Here is a 21,356-nt window from a genome sequence, read left to right as displayed (position 1 = left end):
TAACCTTTTAGCCGACCTATTAATATTTTCTGATGTTGCCTAATCCAGCACACTGAACACCAGAACAACATTAATTGTCACTAATGCATTATTGTGTCCGAGTAAAAGTGTGCTCTACTCACAGGGTTCTCAAAGTTTTTGGGGCCAGGGACCCCTTACACAGTAGAACATTTTCCAAGGACCCCCTCCTGTTAAGCATATGCTTACAACCATTTGCACTCTTAGATGCCATTGGAACTATTTATATTGTAAACTTATCAACCTTAATACTTCAGAGCTTTTTCATAGTGATAAACAGACATTTTCAATTTGAATCATGTTAATGGCACTTATATACTTTAAAACAGAGACTCATTTCATTCAAACTGCTTGTGGACTCAACTTGACAGCATTTGTACTTTTCAAGTAACTGATCTTCTGAGTGAGTTATGACAGATTGACTTGATGTGTCACAATCACGTCGGTTTCTATTGGTCCAAAGCTAACGTGGGTGGGAGTCATGGACACAATATGCTTGTTTCATAGGTGCAAATGGTCCTCATCTGTAGATAAGCAGTTTTTAATGAAACAGCACAATTTTATAATTTATTATACATTTATCATAATGATTCCAGGGACCCCAAGGCTATGGTTCGCGGACCCCTAGGGGTCCTAGGACTTCACTTTGAGAACCACTGCTCTACTCTTCACCATTATGTTACTCTGTCAAACGTGATGTAATGCCATAATAATAGATGACAGTAAGGCAGGTTTCAAAATTCTAATAATGATTTTTCATGATGTATTCATAAATGAATGGAAACCAGCTTTCTGAACACAGCAGCATGGTTTACAAAGTGGCTGGTGGTGTTGTAAAGATCATGTGATTTATAGTAAATAGTCTCAAACATAAGAACACACTTTCATGGTCCTTTAAAGCCCTTTGGAAGCTGGAACAGCATTCAGTCTTTTGTAGCTAAACAAGTCCAGATGCCCAATGTTTACCTCCTCATTTCTCAGGCTGAGCGTGCAGCTTGAAATCTGTTGAAGAGAAAAAAGCTGGATATCTCATATTTCAGCTGCAGTGAAATTTTCTCAGGGCATAAGGCCATGCTTTCTTAACAACAGGATATTGTTTGTTTTGCACAAACAAACTCTCTATTTTCCTGAAATCAGTCCTTTAATCAAGTTGTGGATGATGCATGTTTTTAACAGCCCTGCTGCTCAAGAAAGTACTTTGCCTACTCTTAAAGGCAAATGGACTTTAGACGATTGGATCTTGGATCCAGGCCAGCTAAAATCATTTATTTATAACAGTATTTTCTTTTGAATTGCTGCTGTCTGCCAGATTTATTATCTTTCAAAGGGCAGAAGCTGTTTATGTTTGGTGTCTGGTAGTTTGTAGCATTTTAACTAAGCCGGAGGGGAAAGAAGCTAGTGTGTGTAGGCTGTCAATAGTACTGTGTGCTGTGTCAATGAGATTCAACACAAGTGTCTCTTATAGCCTGATGTATGAATAATCACTGTTGAAGCCTGGAGAACCCGGCAACTTAGTTGTGGGTGGAAATCATAAAATATGGAAACACATTCAGGCCACTAGTGGATGATTTTTAAATGAACCTACAATTGCAACGTCATCGATATAGAGGATGGATCAGTCATTGTCAGGATTTTAAACCTATACCTATTCCCAGTCGTTCTGACATTTAGAACCCAGCATGCCTGAGGATAATATTGAATAAGTATGACATGGGTCCCTTGATTTCCTTCTAAAGTTACACACTTGTTATGGGCTGTTTCCGGGGACTCATTAGTTGAGGTTACATTTACTCATCGGAAGTTCAAGTTATCAGCTAGTTTCCTCTGCTCACTGCCTGCCCTGTGGGCAAGAGAGTCTTTCTCCAAGTCAGACTTCTAAGTACCTCAAGTAAGACCTCTAAGTATCTGCTGGTCAGCAGAAGGAGGGAATGTGATAGTGACAGGTGCAGCCACTTTAAATAGAAGAGGAGTGGAGGGGGAAGGCCCAGAAAAAGAGTAGTAGAGGTAATGGAAAAGGGAGAGAAAAGAGGACTGCAATGAAATAACAACAGTTCAGTAAGGAAATATTTGGGTGAGAGGACGACATTGAAAGAAATTGTGTTAGAGAGAGAGCGTGGTAAAGAGAGCGACAGAGATAGCAGCAAAAGCAGAATGTGAAAAGACAAGGATCTAAATGGTCTCCAGCCTCTGTGTGCAGTGCAAAGATTTATCGGCAATGATTCAATGCAGCACTATAACTTTTCTGTCTCAGGCCGCCTATAACTTTTGACTTCATAACTTAGCTGCAAAACTCAGTCGTCCGTACCACTTCAGACATATAACTCAGAGTCGAGACAAACAAGCACAGATACCCTCAAAGGATTGCAATGATTCTGCATAACCGCAGCAGAAGAAACATGTTCTCATATTGTATATGGTTCTCCTTCACAATCAGACGCTGTTGTTGTTTAATCCTAAATCTATTTATAGATGAAATAATTGTTGCTTTGTTGTTTGGTGTCCCACTGTCAGCCAGGCTGCAGTGACTTCATCTCTAATGTTGCAGCTTAAAAGCAGCTGCCTGACAAAATCAAATCAGGCTGCTCAATTTCAAACACGCTTTCATTAGTTAGAGGGTAACTCAAAAGATAAGCATTTGAATAGTACCTGGAATTCAACATGTCTATTTTATCGATGCCAAAGCAGAAACAAACCTGTGGTCCCTTTTTATTTTACCTGCAAGAAAAGGTGTGATGAGCTTTTCAATGCAAAATCTGTGCTTGTAGACACATTTATTAGATGCTCTGACTATTTGAGAGGTGATATCTTGATATGTCAGAGATAATGTGTTTTCATACCTTTAGTCAGCACAGATTCATAGTCCTGAATCTGCAGTCTCAGGTGATGGGATGGAATTAAAATTAAAGTCAAAAGAGGAAATAAGAGGAAGGTTTTCAGGAAATGTTATGCTTGGAGACCTTGTAGCAAATTCAGGGAAAAGATGAGCGAGAGGATAATTTAGCAGAGTGATTGCATCATAAGGCCCTTCAGATCGCAGTCTGTGATGGAGGATTCCAAAAGTGCACCTGTATGGCCTCTTCTAGTGTTCAAAGGGAAACCCCATCACCGCTCTCAACTCTGCCTTATTGAACTGTTTCTCTCGCCACCCACATACTGCAATGTGCTGTCCCTCACTCTTCTTATGTCTGCAGAAGTATAATCAATGTCCTGAGGTATCCTGCATCAGCACACTTTGATCAGAGCATCAGGCAGAAGTCGGGACCAGAAGAATGGATATGTTATTCATACGATACAAGAGATCTGATTACTAGGCAGGCTTTCAGTGGCAAGGATGAGGCAATTTGGCGAATCAGAATTCGAGAGTACGGTGCGAAAAGTTAGAATGATAAAATAATATTGAGATGCAAATATTTACATATCATAAATAATATGAAAGATTCAATCTCAAAAATTTCAGTTTTGTTCTCTTTGGCGGCACCTATGGGCGATAAACAGTAGTTGCGGGAGTACACTTCCCATTTTAACCAGACGTCTACGGTTGGCTCCCTTTGTAACGGCTGTAACTCTTGATTTTCCTGGCTGACGGTCGCTTTCATTTTTAGACTGTTTGCCTTCATCTGAGCGTCCAATTTGTTGGATTTTGGATCCGTAGTCATCGATCTTTTCTTTGTTTGATCAGCCATAGTAGATTACTGTTTACTCACAACACTTGCAGAGACCGGAAAAGCAGCCGCTTAGCTCCGCCTACCCTCTCTGGGTGATGGAAAACACGTCACTAACTGGGCGCCGCTTGTGATTTATTCTGCAAATGGGTCACCAGACACCCAGTCCATAATAATACTACAGTAAACACTGAAAATGCAAAGGCTTTCATCAGTGGGCCATAGGCTCAATCACCGTTGTGTTACCTCATTTGGTGATAGATAATGACTTAACAGGCATTTATTTACATGATAATCTTTGAGATCATAACTTTAAATAATGATTTAACCTGCAAACAAAAACATAATTTGAACTTGAATGGCTGTAGATTCTGCAGTGAAAAATCATTTTTAGGTTAAGTTGATGATGCAATTTTAAAAAAAAATAATGCTACATGAGTTTAAGATGAAAAAATATTTGAATGTAATAGAAATGAAATATAATAGCCTTTTGTCAAAGAAACAAAACCTAATAGCAAATGGTTACAGATTGTTTTATGTGTTTACTGAACACTGTTGATATATTGGAGCGCTGGTTTGGCTCAATGGTTAAATCGCATGTCCCACATACAGAGGCTAAAGTCTTCTGTGGCAGCCCCGGGCTCCACTCCCAACCTCAGCCCCCTGCCACATGTCATCCCCCCTCTCTCTCCCTCTTTCCCTGCAAGGCATAAAAGACCACTAAAAAAACAGGTGATATATTCGAAGAATCCTGTTTATTGTACCAACATGCAGCTGAAAGTCAAGCCAGGAATTGACTATTTGGACTCTTGCATTGACAAATGGAAAATAAAGCTACCAGCCACGGTTTCACAATTTAAAATTTTAACGTCAAGGTGTCCTGAACAAGCAGATTACCTTTTGGCAGAGAAGGCAAACCTCCTTAATACAGTTAAAAATGTATTAGCACTTAGCTGGATGCTTGTGGTCATTACTCATCACAGTATTAGTTGGTAAAGTTTAAAAATGTTCCACACATATAAACTGACTTTATCTCTCTCTTTTGGACACCAAGTGTTAAAGACTCTGTTGTCTACCTCTCTGAATATGATGATAAACATAAACAGAAGTTTCCCTTCATGCATCTGATCTGATCTGCAAGGACTGTATCAGCTATGTCCGCAGTTGTAGAATTAGGTCGTGTCCTACCCTTCACTTTAACAGGGCATGAGAAGATCGGTGGGAGCGGATATCTCTCACTATTTTGCATCTGTTTGCTGTTTGCTTCCTGTGTAGGGCGGGCAGTGTGCCTGCTTGTCTGGGGAACCCTGGCTACCCTCTGTCTGCATGTGAACTGTCAGATGACCCTAGAGAATATACAAAGGTGTCTGCTTTCAGGCGCTATCTGTGCTTCTGGCTGTAAATCTCTGCTGCATTACACACCTCTATTTGCGCACAGTAGTGTTTGTTTGTGTAACTGTCTGTCAGTTTATATCCAATTGTCTCTGCTTCTCCCTCTGACCCGGAACATCCACATACCCGAGATGCTTCAGACGCCAAGCCCATACATGGTTTGGCTGTAACTCTACACTCACCATGCTGATGTGGCATCAAATGCATTTGATGTACATGTCTTCACCCACTGCCCGGGTATAAGATCAGTGGGTCAGGTGGCTGACAACCAGCACATCCTGGCTTTCACACAAATCCGCCTACTTGCCTTGGAAGCGATAGATTTGATCATGTGCGATTAACAAGTAATCAAGGGTTGTGGTTGGTTTACAATAAAGCATCAGGCGCGCACCCTGCAAATCCTGAAAGCTGCCTCTATTAATATGAGCATGAGTTAAGCCCTGGGGTTTGTGTGGTCTCTAAGTCAGCTTTTCACGTGATGAGATTGGATGTGGTACACACAGTGTGACTTTTGGAAGGACACTGCTCTGTAGTTGCTGATGCGCTTGACGGAGTCCTATTATAAGTCTGAGTGTCTTAACACTTAGGGTGGAATAACAGGCCCAGCCATGTACCAGAAAAGTGCTGGCTGGAGCTAATGTGTTTGTCTGATCTTCCACTCAGTTTGGCAGGTAACCAAACAATTTCTCAAGGTTCAGAATCAATTTTGTGGATTTGAAGAACGAAATGTTGATTGACGTTTTTCTTACTTTGGTAATAGTTTGTGATTGATATCCACAGACTCATGAAATACCCTTTTTTATATTTATGGCTTCCCACAAACATTCCCACTTTAGCTTTCATATATCATATATTAATTTTTATTTTTTTAAGTTTAAAACATATTTAAGTTTAGAAAAAGATAAAGACAATGAGATAAAAGATTCTCTGCAAGTTTAAGGCCAAGGCTCTGTGCCCATCTAGTGCTTGAACCCTCACCCTCTCCTTTTTGAACTTGCCTACAGAGGTAAAGTGACCGCAGCAGAGTAAATCTGCTATCTGAGACTGTGGCTGTAGATATAGATGGAAGTCACTTGGTGCGTCTGCTGTATAACGTTGGGGCATATATCGTACAGTTGTCATCCGATCACACATCTTGTCTGGGAGCAATGAGTCACTCGTCACTCGAGTCTGCTTTTAGACATCCACAGGCTCAGCCCCATCTCCTTAACGGGGACTGCGATCTCAGTCTGTTTGTACTTTCGTCAAAACAGTTTACTGTTCTTAATTAGCCATGTTCAGCTTATCCTTTTCCATGTCCTTACACAAGTTTTAACCTATATTCAGTCCTGATAAACACATTTCGATGTCTGTAACTGGTCTCAAACTCAGCTTTGAAGTTGTGTGAGTATTAGGTCTTGTTGTTGCACAAGAGACGTTGGAAAGATATTCCACCAGTTTGTTTTAACATTATTGAACCTTCTTTTGAACCATATACAGGTCAATATACAGGTTTAGTAACACTTGGGTTGCATATCGAGTGGTGTTACTCATTTCTGCAGTGAAGTAGAGAGGGCACATTGCTCCACTTTTCCGAGTGCAAAGCAGTAAACACAAGGACAAGACAGAGGAGACATTTCAAGGCTGAGGAAAGATAGATGATAGCCCGACTAAAGGAAGAGGGGACACTCTACAGCCAGAGAAACATTATAGGCCTCTGGGTATAAGAGAGGAGTAGATGTTATGAGGTCACTGATCGGCATCACTTTCCATTTTCCTGCCTTGTGCCATAAACATGGACCTGCAAACTCTGCTGCTCAGCCTCGCTTTGAAGTGCCTGCCGGTTCTCCTAAACACTAAGTCATGACACATATGTGGTGCTGAATCACCAGGGCAGGACAGCAGGCAGGTCAAGAACGAGAAGACAGAATGATTCATTAGTTGTTAGCAAGAGAAGGAAAAAAGTTGGGGAAAAGTCCAGAACTGTCAAGAGGAATATTAGTCAGGTTAAGTGATGGATCCACTTGCATAATGACTGAGTAGAGGGAGCAGCTGAGAATGCTGAGTGTCAGGTGTGGGTTTCACAGGGGAGGGGGTGTTTATCGCTGTATTTACACCAGTCTCTGCAGGGTCCAGGCGTGGACGAGGAGTAACAAATTACTGTCTGTTAGCATTCTGTTTGTGGACCTTGTGTGTACGTATTGTGCTGGCCCTTATTAATAGGAGCTTTTTGCATATCCTCAATTTAATGGACCAAATCAGTGTTTTTGGCAGTTTTTGCCTTTTACAAATTGTTTCACTTCTTTCCACTTTGACAATCTTTCAATTATTTTGAATGAATTGTTTTATTTTTAATTTGCAGGCAACCATGGGGTTTTAATGAACCTTATTTTCAACGTTATTTTATTGTTGTATGGCAGGTAGTGTAGTTAATAATGTGCAAATTGATTGATTGATTGATCATTATTTTAAAATGACTTTACTGATGATAATTAATGAACTAAGGTTTGTGCAATGCTACTGGGTTAAGTCAAATATGTAGTATTGTTTTTTTAATTCAAGTATACATAACACTTAAATAAATATGATGGTAGTAGTTGCATCTAGACACAGGCCAGGGCCTATATAAAATGTCTCTGTCCCTTACAAAGCATGACACTGTAGTCAAGAAAAGGTCAGTATTGTGCACAAAAGTCAACCAAATATTCTGTCAAGCTACATTTAACCAAAAACTGTTACAAAAACAGAAAACAATATTTACTAATATGAAAAAACGAGACAAAGCAGGCCCCACCAGCCTAAAAATCCTACATTTGTGGGAGCATGAAATAATGTGTCTCAGTGAAAGGACTAAGTGAATAAGTGTTAACCTCAGTGTGTTTTTGCTGCAGGATGACCAGATCGTCCTGCAGTGCACTGCCACCGTCCTGAAGGAGCAGATTAAGCTATGTCTGTCCTGCGAGGGCTTCGGGAACCGTCTCTGCTTCCTAGAAACCACATCCAATGCTCAGGTAAGATACTGAATGCTAGTACCCATCTTCCCTTCTGATTGTCTTGTGATGTGTGTTTTTAACTTCTTCCTCTGTGCTCTTTATATGTTTGCAGAATGTGCCCCCGGACTTGGCCATATGCAACTTCATTTTGGAGCAGTCCCTGTCGGTCCGCGCTCTGCAGGAGATGTTGGCCAACACGGTGGAGATGACCGAGGTAGGACTTGAAAACAGAAATAAAGAAATGAATAATAAATTGAACACTCTGAAATCCGATTGAGACCTACATTTTTTTGCAGAGTTGTGAGAGATTGGGTAGGTGCTTTAGAGGATTTAGAGGTTTTTATCATTTGTGTAACCTATTTTAGTTTTGGGTTTTTCTTTCTTGTAGCAGGACAGCACAGATTAGGTCTTTTAAAAAAGGGAATAAATGCTGTTTGGCTTTGAAGTTCATTGTAAAGCATACAGTACATCATGACTCCTTGGTCTATTTGGGGAACAAAAATTGACTTATTCTTTGCTTTTTTATGTGTTATGTTTTTTTTACTTGTTATCTGACATTCCCTCCCCTGCCCTTCCCTTCTTACTCTTTGCCAAGCAGGCAGTCGATTTGGACAAATGGGTATGTCTGTTAACATGTCTTTCCCCCTGTAACGTGTGTCCCAACAAACCTGGCAACTGTCCTCTTTCCTGTCCTGTTGCCCACTGGATGTCCTTTTGATAGAAATAGTGCTGTATCATTCACACATCTCTCTTCATATCAGTTTGAAAGGGATTACCGCTCTGTACACCTGTCAGTAATTCTTAGGCACAGTAACTGATGAAGTGTCGATGTTTAATGAACAATATTTTCTGCACTTGTGTACTTTTTTTTTCTTACAAGAACATGTGCATTTGCTACCACTCAACTTTCTACACTTCAACAGAAAACAGTCTTAGCAAGGAGTCACTATATATTATTTGTTTCCCATTTCATGCAAAATATCACTCGCACATTTGTCCTCATGCCCTTGTCATTGGTATTACCTCACCATGCTTGATTTTATTAATTTTGTTCCAGCACAATGTTGTTTGTTTGTCTTTGGTGTTGTTTAGCAAATTTCTGTTCCCCTTTGTGCAAATGTTGTGTTTAATACTGCTACAAAAACCAACTGTAGTTTTACAAGCCTCGTCTAAATTGGCTTACTTCAAAGACATGGATATCAAAATGTCAGATTACGACCGTAGAGACTGACACAGCTCTCTGTCTGCAGCATTTGTATGCATTTATTTAGTTGCATTATTCTAGCCAGCTTTGTCAATTCCTGGCAACAACAGGAGTTGGAAGATGTGGATGGGCCAGACCTTTGCTAAGGATGAGCAAGTCGATGAGAATAGCATGGCATGCAGCACAGTGGAGGGTCCCCATCTCTAATGGGGTAGAGGGGGAAACCAGACACCCCGAGGGCTCTGGACAGGCCTATCCCCCACTTTACACAAACACGCACACACACTTTGGAAATCACACGCCAACAAAACCACCTGCCGTAACCAACCTGTTGCTAATGTGGACCAGGGCTAACGGTGTAGCGCTAACCTGCCCCTGATTTTTCCCAGGGGATTATGGGTGCATAACCCGACAGGAAGGCTTGGTATTACCTTACTGTTGGCCAGACTAAATGGTTTTTTCGGCTTATTTATCTGTAACTGTTGCAGTAATTGTGTTTTCTTGTTGCATCCTTGCTGGATGTTGAGAAAAGGTAGGATGTATTTATTAAATGTGTGAGATTGTAATCTGTGGTGACTTGATTCAAAGCTTTCACTTTGTTTTGCATTATGTAAAACCTCATCAGTCACATCATTGTGATACCTCCTCTGAGAACAATGATTTATAGCCTGTTGTATTTTCTAGTTTAGGCAATATTTTTTTTGTCTCGTTTGTGTTGTTTTTACGTTTTCTTGAACTTGTATAAAATGGACCTCAAAATGTTTTTGTACAGTGTTTTGTTTTGGGAAAACAAACACTGGAAAAGTGTTCATTGTTGTGGAGCTGTTCGTGCTTGATCATTTTTGTTTACAAATGACTCACCAAAGTTTTCTTTTCAGGGATGTTTTTTCCCTTAGAGTGCAGTGATAAACCTGCAACCACACTCAACATGTAAACTGTCACGATTGTTTACAGTCACTTAGCCCATTTGTCTTCCCCGTCCCATTTTATTTTGCGTGTGCGGTATTTTCATCCCTGAATAAATTGCAGTTGGGACTATTAATGATGTGTTCTTCTGACCTCTGCCCCTTCTAAAATATATCATAGTTTTCCTTCCTGTCTGATCAAGGTATAAATGTCCTGTGTAGTCTGTGTGGTCTTATAAATATTTCTCTATCTTCTCCCCCCTGCAGTCGTCCCAAGGTGGAGGCCATCGTACCTTACTGTACGGTCATGCCATCCTTCTGAGACACAGCCACTCTGGCATGGTAAGACTGCATCCAAATGGTTTAATTCCAGTTTGTAGTCAGATTCGTGTTCGTGTCCTGAACGTAAACTTTCTCCGCAGTACCTGAGCTGTTTGACTACGTCCCGGTCACTCACGGACAAGCTGGCCTTTGATGTGGGCTTACAAGAAGATTCCACTGGTCAGATCAAACTATGAATGTTTTTCAGTATCAGTTGTTTGATTGTTTTTTGTTCATCTAATACATAATTCTATAGACCTGACCCTTTTGAGTTGTTTACTCAAAGGAGTCAGCAGTACAAATCTTCTATTGAAGTAGATTTCTTTCACTTTATAATTTAGCTTTGATAAATAAACATTGTTATGATCAAGTAAGGTCTGCTCATGGTTGAGTGAATTTCTGAGGGGAAATTTAGATAGTTCTTGTTTGTTGCAGGTGAGGCATGTTGGTGGACCATCCATCCAGCCTCCAAACAAAGGTCAGAAGGTGAAAAGGTCAGGGTGGGTGATGACCTTATCCTTGTCAGTGTGTCGTCTGAGAGATACCTGGTAAGACTCCTTGTTGCCCCACTCTCTTGTAACACAATGAAGAATGTAGACATGTATGCTGTGCTAAACTCCATCTTCATCCCCCCTCTTCTTGTCCTCTGTCCTCAGCACCTGTCCTACGCCAGTGGAGATCTGATGGTGGATGCCTCCTTCATGCAGACTCTGTGGAACATGAACCCAATTATGTCAGGATGCGAGCTAGCTGAAGGTACAAACCTTATTTATACATTTTGCTCTACAGCCTCCGATGCTGTGCAGGCCTGGAGACCATTCAAATATACACATTGAGCGGTGTTTTAAAATATCTGATTTCAATTGATTTTAGGCTCTACCAGATATCATGTAGTTCAATTAAAACACAGAAAGATTCACTCACAGAGTTATACATATGTCTGTTTCCCTCCTCTCAGGCTTTCTGACAGGGGGTCACGTTCTCAGGCTCTTCCACGGCCACATGGACGAGTGTCTGGCCATTGCTACACCAGAGGAAGGAGAGGAAAAACGCAGGTAAGAGGAAGATGAAGCATGGTGGTCCTGGGCAGCAAATTGTCCTCTTAATTTGATATCATATAACAGTATGTGTCTCTCCCCTGACTCTGATACAGGATGGCTCACTATGAAGGCGGCGCTGTGTGCAGTCAGGCTCGATCCCTGTGGAGGTTGGAGCCTCTCAGAATCAGGTCATTATCAACTCATTTAGATGATGAATTTAGATGTTGTTATGAATATGCTTTATGACAGATTATGTGATTAATACATTTAAGGTGTTGATTTTTTTATTTCCCTTCCTAAATATTTTTGTTTGTATACCAGTCATCGCAACTTACTTCACCAGAAATGTGTTTTTGTATTTATTACCTTAATTTGATTGGCACCTTATGATATGTTATATATACTTTATTATGTATAATAATAATTATGTTATCATATGTAGTCATTAAAGTAATAATCTCCAGATTTTCATTTAAATAAATGTCTGTTAAGTCTCTATCTATCGCCGAATGAGGTAACACAATGGTGACTGAGCTTATGGCCCACGGATGAAAGCATTTGCAGTATATAGTATTATTACGGACTGGGTGTCTGTCTTATCTACTATGGCTGAACAAACACAGAAAAGATCGATGACTACAGATGCAACTTCAAGGTAGGAAGACAAACAGTCTAAAAAGGAAAGCAGACGTCAGCAAGGAAAATCAAGAGTTACAACCGTTACAGCCGGAGCCAACCATAGACATCTGGTTATGTGGGACGTATACGCCCGCAATTCCTTTTTATCGCCATAAGGTGCCACCAAGGAAAACGAAACTGAAAACTTCGATTATGTCTTTAAATAACTAGATTGGCTTTTCAATATATGTTTTCTTTATGCTTTCTACCTGCAGCTGGAGCGGTAGCCACATGAAGTGGGGGCAGTCTTTCCGTATTCGCCACATCACCACAGGCCGGTACCTGTGTCTGGATGAGGAGAAGGGTCTGTTGGTAGTCGACCCAGAGCGGGCCAACACCAAACTCTCTGCTTTCTGCTTCCGTATTTCAAAGGTCAGAACCCACATCTGGAGTTTCTCTGAATTCTTGCCTTTGGTTGTGTCTGTGTTGAAATTTTATGTTTTATTCTCTCACTGACCACTTTATGATTTCTCCCACCTCTGCTTTCCATTCTGGTTCCCCCGAGCAGGAGAAGGTGGATGTGGCTCAGAAGCGCGATGTTGAAGGAATGGGTATTCCAGAGATAAAGTATGGCGAGTCCATGTGCTTCGTCCAGCATGTGTCCACAGGTCTGTGGCTCACATATGCTGCCCTGGATGCCAAAGCTGCTCGTTTGGGAATGATGAAGAGAAAGGTAGGGAATGATAGGAGAAAAAACGTCCTAATATAGCATCTAAAGTCTAAGTTCAGAATGATGACATATTTTTATTCCAGCAGCAATAAAAATGACAAAAGTCAAAAATATTGCTCTCAATGCAAACCATGTGATTTTTTTTAGAATGTTATTTGTCTTTGGGATGCTTGTCTAAGGATTTCTGTGGTCTAATAATTTGGAAAAGTCATAAATAATGATAAAACTATGTTTAATATTAAAAGTGAAATAGGCAAGAGTTGGGCTCTGCTTTTCGTTAGCCTTGTTGTCCCAGTATTTCATGGACAAGATAATCATACTTGTATAGCTGTTTCATGAAACACCCACTGGACACAGACCTTGTAGGAGGATTACAGAGAAAATAGGGGATGTCATCTATAACAAATATTTTGCTGTCCATGCTTTCAGGTCATTCTGCACCAAGAGGGTCATATGGATGATGCTCTAACTGTGTCCCGCTCCCAAACTGAAGAGTCTCAGGCTGCTCGAATGATTTACAGCACTATGGGCCTCTTCAGGCAGTTCATCAAGTGAGTTTATTCATTTGGAAAAGTGGAGGGACAAGTATCTCTATGACATGATGCAGTGATGCATCAAAAAATGTCTTTTTTTCTTATTTTTTCAAATAAATATATTACTGGCATTAGCTTGATGTTTCTTGACATATTCTATATGCACTATTTAGTCTATGTTACTTTTTTATCGTAATGTGACTATACTTTCATCTAAAACATGCAAACTCTGAAGAGGGATAGAAAATGTTTTACACTTGTGATCCTGCAGGGGTTTGGACTCTCTGAGCGGGAAGAACAAGTCTCCAGGGACTGTGTCGCTTCCTCTGGAGGGGGTCATTCTCTCTCTTCAGGATCTCATCTTCTACTTTCGTCCACCCGAGGAGGAACTGGAGCACGAGGAGAAGCAGACCAAACTTCGCTCCCTCCGCAACAGGCAGAACCTCTTCCAGGAGGAGGTAATCTTTATTCTACCTACACAACCTCACTCACCCTCAGACTTTTCGTATCTATGGACTTTAACTGTGCACCTATAACTAAAAAGTTATTTTGCATTAACAAAACTCATAGTAATATTGTGTATAAAAACTCTCTGCTCCCTCCACGTGTTTCTGTCTTTTTTTCCAGGGAATGATCACCATCGTGCTGGAGTGCATCGACCGCCTGAACATCTACAACACTGCTGCGCACTTTTCTGAATTTGCCGGGGAAGAGGCTGCGGAGTCGTGGAAGGAGATTGTCAACCTTCTTTATGAGCTGCTGGGTAAAATAATCACTATACACTTTGAAAAGTACAAATGAAATTCTGTCTGTACAGAAGGTAACATTTTATTCTCTCTCTGTATCCACCAAACAGCTTCTCTCATTAGGGGTAACCGCTCTAACTGTGCGTTGTTCTGTGACAACCTGGACTGGCTGGTCAGCAAGCTGGACCGACTGGAGGCCTCTTCAGGTATCAGTGCCTCACTGATTGACTGATACATCCCTTACATTTATCTTAATTTACAGGCTTTTTGGGGACATTATTTTCTCTACTGGTTGCAGTTTTTATTTTAAAAATGGAAAGAATTGATCATTTTCCTCCTGCTTCTCAACTTAGGTATTCTTGAGGTGCTGTACTGTGTGCTCATTGAAAGCCCTGAGGTTCTGAACATCATTCAGGAGAACCACATTAAATCCATCATCTCTCTCCTGGACAAGCATGGAAGGAACCACAAGGTTTGTCTTTATTAAATACCAGAAACATGGTGGGAAAGTAAAGTATGGCAGCTGTGAATGAATTCCATCAAGGTCAGGTTGACCAACTTTACCAAACATATTTGCAGGCAGTGATTTGGAACATTATAGCATCCTGAAATTGTATTTGGCTCATAAAAGCACCCATTTGTTTTGTATTGTCTGCTCTGCCACTTTGAAACATAGAGGTGTTTGTCATGTCCGCCTTTAGGTCCTGGATGTCTTGCGCTCTCTTTGTGTGTGTAATGGTGTCGCTGTGAGGTCCAACCAGAACCTCATCACTGAAAACCTGCTCCCGGGTCGTGACCTGTTGCTTCAAACCAGCATTGTAAACTATGTCACCAGGTAACTTCTTTCTAATGGTTTACTACATAAAAACAATGCTTGTTATCAGAGTGTTTTTTTAACACTGTCACTTGTAAAATCCATATTTAAAAGTGTGTTGTCTGCAAAAGTTAATATCCATTATTTTCTTCACTCTTCAGTGTAAGACCCAACGTCTTCCTGGGTACATGTGAGGGGTCCACGCAGTATAAGAAGTGGTACTACGAGATGATGGTCGACTATGTGGAACCCTTTGTGACAGCACAGGCTACCCACCTGCGTGTGGGCTGGGCTATGACCGAGGGCTACAGCCCGTACCCTGGAGGAGGAGAAGGCTGGGGAGGCAATGGTGTGGGAGATGACCTCTACTCTTATGGCTATGATGGACTGCATCTGTGGTCAGGTTAGATGATGATGGTTGACTTATTAACTATTTTCAGTGATTATGTATATCTTGTTGTATGACAACCTCGCTCTCTACTCTGCCATTCAGGAACTGTACCCCGCCAAGTGGCCTCGCCTGACGCACACAGTCTTGCTGCAGACGATGTTGTCAGCTGCTGTCTGGATCTGAGCGTGCCCAGTATCTCCTTCCGTATAAACGGCCACCCAGTTCAGGGCATGTTTGAAAACTTCAATGTGGATGGCCTCTTCTTCCCTGTCATCAGCTTCTCTGCTGGAGTCAAGTAAGAATACAATTAAAAGAAAAGGTGTTTTGTTCTTTTCCGTTAATTAGTTTTATTGATTTGCATTTTAAATTCTTCGTTTAACCCATTTGCCAGCAGATTAGTGTAACAAATATTAATGGAATGCAATTATGCAGGTGCAGAGGCTGATTCAACATTTCCTGAGGAGGTTTCTGCTTTTAAAATTATGTGATTAAAATCCAATTTGCACTCTGCTAATGTAGGAATACACACGCAGAGTGGTGAAGTAAAAAATAATGAAAACATTTCAAACAACTTCAAGCAGTCTTGCGTTAAATATAACTTTCAGTTCTTTCAATTTGAATTTTGCTAATGTATTTAAACCATTTTATTATTTCTAAAGTAATAAGAAATAATCTAAATCTACAGTGTCTTGACCCCTAGAAGAGATTTTATAGCTGCTGCATGCAATCGTCCCTCACAGTGCAGAAATGCAGGGAATAGGGAATTGACTGACAAGGGCAGGGAGGGAAACACGGGCTCTGGAACTGGCACAGAAATGAAATCAATGTTTTCTTTGCTATGAGTCTTATAAAGAACAAGGGACTGCTCCCATTAAGGACTTCAGTAGTGTGTAAAAATCACTCAACAAGGTCTGACTCTGTTTCTGTCACCTCAGGGCTCGGTTCCTTCTTGGTGGTCGTCATGGAGACTTCAAGTTCATGCCTCCGCCTGGCTACGCTCCATGCTATGAGGCTGTGCTGCCTAGAGAGAGGATGCGTATTGAGCCCATCAAGGAATACAAGCATGACTTCCATGGGGTTCGCAACCTGCTGGGTCCTACCCTGTCCCTCACCCACACCTCGTTTACCCCCTGCCCTGTTGACACTGTTCAGGTAAAAACCAGAACCTAAAATCAGACTTTGATGTTCTTAAAGGTATATTAGTTTCTTTGTGTTTTGCTGATTTTCTTTTGCTGCACAGATTGTGTTGCCACCCCACTTGGAGCGTATCCGAGAGAAGCTGGCAGAGAATATTCACGAGCTCTGGGCTGTCACCCGTATTGAGCAGGGTTGGACCTATGGGTCTGTGAGTATGAAGTCTGCACAGCACTGCAGTATGGGACTATTGATTTGACAACCTCAGAAATGGATGATTTGGAGTTCTTGATTAATGTGACAGTAATATTTCGAAAGTAAAAAAAACAGAGGAAGTTTGTTGTTTGATATATGTGAAGATGATTGTGTAATTTCCATAATTAAAAAAAATCTTAAGAACAGTATAAGAAGAATGAAACCCATTTCAGATATTGAAAATTGCAGAGATTTATTGGAGGCTTTACACACCAAACTATTTCAAAGAATAGGGTCCGTTGAGGCAAAGTAAAACAGTTTATTTTCTGGGCGAGTGAGTAACCTACCATCATCTTCCTTCACAGTTCAGGGACGACAACAAGAAACTCCATCCTTGTCTGGTGGACTTCCAGAGTCTCCCTGAACCGGAGAGGAACTACAACCTGCAGATGTCTGGCGAGACTCTGAAGTGAGTTTTTATAAGAGGTTTCAGTTTAGATGATATTTAACAATCACAGAGGGAGTTGCTGATGCGTGTGTTCTTGTTATCCGACAGGACTCTCCTGGCCCTGGGTTGCCATGTTGGCATGGGTGATGAGAAAGCAGAGGAGAATCTCAAGAAGATCAAGCTACCCAAGACGTACGGCAACAAAGATATTTCTGGCTACATAAACTAACTTTTGTACATAATGTTATATGTATATCTAAATTTTAACCTCTCGTTCCTCTAGCTATGTGATGACCAATGGGTACAAGCCTGCGCCCCTTGACCTCAACCATGTCAAGCTGACACCAAACCAGAACCAGCTTGTAGAGAAACTGGCAGAAAATGGGCATAATGTTTGGGCAAGGGACCGTGTACGGCAAGGATGGACCTACAGTATTGTGCAGGTAAACTTTTTGAATCCTTTTCCAATCCTTACTTAATCCTTTATTTATTGTTTTAATGATTTTTTTTTTGTAAAAAAGTCAAACCATTTTTTACATAATTATTTATTCTTTTATGCTTCCTAGGACATCTTAAATAAGCGAAACCCTCGTCTGGTACCATACAACCTGCTAGACGAGAGAACTAAGAAAACGAACCGAGACAGTGTTAACAACGCTGTCCGCACCCTCATTGGCTATGGCTACAACATTGAGCCCCCAGATCAGGAGAGCTGTGAGTCAGCTTAACTCATGATACCATGTGTAGACATAATGCAGACTATCTTACAATTTTTTTACTCCCACCTAAAATACCTCCAATCTGTCCATCCTACTGTAAACTTTTCCCTCTTTCCCTGCAGCTGGCCATGGCCTTGAGAACACCCGCGGGGACAAGGTACGAATCTTCAGGGCAGAGAGATCGTACGGCGTCACCCAAGGGAAGTGGTACTTTGAGTTTGAGGCAGTAACCACTGGGGAGATGAGAGTGGGCTGGGCACGTCCTAGTGTCCGCTCCGACAATGAACTGGGAGCAGATGAACTGGCCTACGTCTTTAACGGCAACAAGGTCAGTCCGCTTCTTTAGGTTCACCTCAGTTTAATCAGTGTTTCAGTTTAGGATGAGCAAACCAAAAGCTTATCAAGGTGTACATGTATGAAGGTGTGTGAATTCCTTTCCCAAGAGAGGTATGGATTAAATTTTACAGATCATTTATTGATGTACCCCTTTTTAGGCTCAAAGATGGCATGTTGGCAATGAGCCCTTCGGTCGCCAGTGGCTGTCCGGTGATGTAGTTGGCTGTATGATTGACCTGACTGAGATGAACATCATGTTCACACTCAACGGAGAGATGTTGATCAGTGACTCGGGCTCAGAGATGGCTTTCAAAGACATTGAAATTGGGGAAGGTGAGAGTGAACGGTCATTTTCCTCATTAGTTGCCAGAAAGGAAAGTAATTTTAAATATCGTAAAATATTTTATATATATATAATATATTTTTTTCCCATTAGGTTTTATCCCTGTGTGTGCCCTGGGCCTGTCTCAGGTTGGAAGGATTAATCTTGGTCAGAATGTCAGCAGCCTGCGCTACTTTGCCATCTGTGGCCTGCAGGAAGGATTCGAACCTTTTGCAATCAATATGAAGCGAGACATCACCATGTGGTTCAGTAAAAGTTTGCCCCAGTTTGTGCCTGCACCCACCGATCACAATCATATTGAGGTGATTACTTTGTGACACATTTAGAGTTTAATGATGTTAGAGCTTTAACTAGATTACTTATTTATCTTTGAACATGTTGTCTTCCAGGTTTCCCGTGTAGATGGGACTGTGGACAGCGCCCCCTGTCTGAAGCTCACCCACAAGACATTTGGCTCGCAGAACGCCAATACAGATATGCTGTTCCTCAGACTCAGCATGCCCGTGCAGTTCCACGAGACCTTCAAGATCCCAGCAGGCACCACTCCTCTCACCCGTGCCCTCACCATACCTGAGGAGGAGGTGGTAGTGGTGGAGCCTGACTCAGAGTTTGAAGTTTTGAAAAAGTCTGCCAGCCGCAAGGAGCAGGAGGAGGATAAGAAGGAGCCCTCAGTGGCTAAGGAGCTCTCTTTGGAAAACGAGAAGGACACAATGTCAGAAAAGGGAAAGAAAAAAGGGTAAGTGTGGCAGGTTGTTCCTTTTGAGAACAACAAACCTGGAGGGTGTTAAAGGTGCAGATCATTATGTAAGAATTCATTCGTCTATTCAGTGTAAAACAAAACATAGGTTAGAGAAGAGCAAACCATCCTCACTAATTAAAACTCGGTGGAGTTTTGCTGTCAGTTTGATTATTTATCAACCTGCAGGGAATAACACAACACTTTATATCCAATTAAACAGTTTCACACAAGTGCTTTATGCTGCAACAGCTCGACTCCACTCAACAACATAGAGTTGAGTGCGAATTGCAGTTCACTGACATTACATGAAGTGATTGCAGATAGCTTCTTAGAAATTTACCTCAATATCAAAGTTGTCTTCTGTGCACTTTAGATTCTTCTCATTGGCCAAGAAGGCTGCCATGACACCTCTTGCCCCTCCTCCTGCCCCTCCGACGGTGCCTCGCTTGGTTGAAGATGTGGTCCCTGATGACAGAGATGACCCTGAGATCATCCAGAATACCACCACTGTGAGCTAAACATCCTCTCCTAATGCTCGATTAACAGCACATGTCAAAATAAGTTGACCCTGCTCATTGGGGGTTTACTGTATATAAAGTTTGACTGTATCTCTAGATTATCCGATATTATGCCTCTTACATGTTTCACTCAGATGTCCTGTTGTCATCTTTCCTCCTTATTTTCTTTTTCCATTTGCAGTATTACTATTCTGTGAGGATCTTTGCTGGGCAGGAGCCTTCTGGCGTGTGGATTGGCTGGGTCACTCCTGACTACCACCAGTTTGATCCAACCTTTGACCTCACCAAAGTGCGCAGTGTCACTGTTACTGTGGGAGACGACAAAGGCAACATACACGACAGGTTTGTTTTGCTCACACACAACCAGGTTTGCTGACTTTTGTTGTGAGGACATTGAATCCTCACAAGTGTCTCCAACTTAATGAGAAAACATAATTAACTTAGTAAGAATCAGGCTTCTGAGTGGGTTAATCTATTTTATTTATTCTCCCCTTTGTTTTGTTCCTGTCTCTGTATCTCTTTGCATTAACGGTGGTCACTGTGCTGTCTGTCTGCAGTATGAAGCACAGTAACTGTTACATGGTGTGGGGAGGGGACCTGGTCAGCACTCAGCAGACCCGCTTCAGCCAGGAGGACATGGTGGTTGGCTGCTTGGTCGACCTGGCAACAGGTCTCATGACCTTTACAGCTAATGGAAAGGAGATCAACACCTTCTACCAGGTAAGGCAGACTACACAGTGTAGGCTGCATGTGTATTTGTATGTGTCTTTTGCATTTCATTTTAAATGAATCTATATGAGTTATGTTACGCTAAAACCAGAGGTGTTCTTTCAGGTGGAGCCAAACACCAAGCTGTTCCCTGCCGTCTTCGTTCAGCCCTCCAATCAGAACCTGGTACAGCTGGAGCTGGGCAAACTTAAGGTCAGGAACTACAGTTAAGCTATTACATTCTTTCTCTGTTCTTATCCAGCTGCTCCTTTCTTAAGAGATTCTTCTTTCCTTCTTCTGCTGATACTCCATTATTACATCATAACAAGATTCTAACTTGAATTGGCAGCATACCTTATGGGTTAAGCAGGAGGGGGTAGGCTTTTCTGTTGGGATGAAGCTAATTGAATGGTATTAGTTTTCTTACTTTTAACCGTGCTTGACTTTCATGTCTTCCTCCTCTTTTAAATCTTATTGTATTGTATGATTGCCTATTCCTCCTACCCTCTGCTCTTTCTCCCTCTCAGAACATAATGCCCATCTCAGCAGCCATGTTCCGTAGCGAGCGTAAGAACCCTGTCCCCCAGTGCCCACCCAGGCTGGATGTCCAGATGCTGACCCCAGTAATCTGGAGTCGTATGCCCAATCACTTCCTTAACCCGGAGGTGGGCAAAGTGAGCGAGAGATTGGGCTGGATGGTGGAGTGTACTGAACCTCTCATCATGATGGCTCTGCACATCCCAGAGGAGAACAGGTCAGAGACAGTAGCCCCAGGATGCAAACTGAACCAATTACTAACGTGCAGTGCATTACAAGTTAGTTAGGTACAGCAGTACATACACTATCTCCTGTTCCTCTCAATGCAGTTTA

At 41.6% G+C, this 21,356-nt stretch overlaps 1 protein-coding gene across 1 annotated transcript in view; it reads left to right on the top strand.

Moving 5' to 3' along the window:
* The window catches only part of ryr1b (ryanodine receptor 1b (skeletal)), a 63,633-nt gene that overhangs the window by 5,520 nt on the left and 36,757 nt on the right, over window positions 1–21,356 (top strand). Inside the window, exons 2-34 of the mRNA XM_069668145.1 lie at window positions 7,943–8,062; window positions 8,157–8,258; window positions 10,421–10,495; window positions 10,576–10,654; window positions 10,910–11,022; window positions 11,131–11,230; window positions 11,433–11,529; window positions 11,628–11,702; window positions 12,408–12,564; window positions 12,701–12,865; window positions 13,292–13,413; window positions 13,667–13,853; window positions 14,023–14,158; window positions 14,252–14,347; window positions 14,495–14,613; window positions 14,843–14,976; window positions 15,117–15,358; window positions 15,449–15,641; window positions 16,282–16,498; window positions 16,587–16,691; window positions 17,041–17,144; window positions 17,232–17,315; window positions 17,407–17,566; window positions 17,690–17,837; window positions 17,965–18,170; window positions 18,337–18,511; window positions 18,615–18,823; window positions 18,911–19,257; window positions 19,634–19,769; window positions 19,960–20,120; window positions 20,336–20,498; window positions 20,613–20,699; window positions 21,014–21,240. Of these exons, the coding sequence (XP_069524246.1) occupies window positions 7,943–8,062; window positions 8,157–8,258; window positions 10,421–10,495; window positions 10,576–10,654; window positions 10,910–11,022; window positions 11,131–11,230; window positions 11,433–11,529; window positions 11,628–11,702; window positions 12,408–12,564; window positions 12,701–12,865; window positions 13,292–13,413; window positions 13,667–13,853; window positions 14,023–14,158; window positions 14,252–14,347; window positions 14,495–14,613; window positions 14,843–14,976; window positions 15,117–15,358; window positions 15,449–15,641; window positions 16,282–16,498; window positions 16,587–16,691; window positions 17,041–17,144; window positions 17,232–17,315; window positions 17,407–17,566; window positions 17,690–17,837; window positions 17,965–18,170; window positions 18,337–18,511; window positions 18,615–18,823; window positions 18,911–19,257; window positions 19,634–19,769; window positions 19,960–20,120; window positions 20,336–20,498; window positions 20,613–20,699; window positions 21,014–21,240 (4,841 nt within the window). The remainder of the gene's footprint in view (window positions 1–7,942; window positions 8,063–8,156; window positions 8,259–10,420; window positions 10,496–10,575; window positions 10,655–10,909; window positions 11,023–11,130; window positions 11,231–11,432; window positions 11,530–11,627; window positions 11,703–12,407; window positions 12,565–12,700; window positions 12,866–13,291; window positions 13,414–13,666; window positions 13,854–14,022; window positions 14,159–14,251; window positions 14,348–14,494; window positions 14,614–14,842; window positions 14,977–15,116; window positions 15,359–15,448; window positions 15,642–16,281; window positions 16,499–16,586; window positions 16,692–17,040; window positions 17,145–17,231; window positions 17,316–17,406; window positions 17,567–17,689; window positions 17,838–17,964; window positions 18,171–18,336; window positions 18,512–18,614; window positions 18,824–18,910; window positions 19,258–19,633; window positions 19,770–19,959; window positions 20,121–20,335; window positions 20,499–20,612; window positions 20,700–21,013; window positions 21,241–21,356) is intronic.

Source organism: Semicossyphus pulcher, unplaced genomic scaffold (assembly GCF_022749685.1).
Source record: "Semicossyphus pulcher isolate SPU_LCO1_2020_fin unplaced genomic scaffold, fSemPul1.0.p SCAF_19, whole genome shotgun sequence".
In the NCBI taxonomy this organism is placed as follows: Eukaryota; Metazoa; Chordata; class Actinopteri; order Labriformes; family Labridae; genus Semicossyphus; species Semicossyphus pulcher.
The sequence above is the reverse complement of the archived record's forward strand: the minus strand, read 5'-3'. Positions and strand labels throughout refer to the sequence as shown.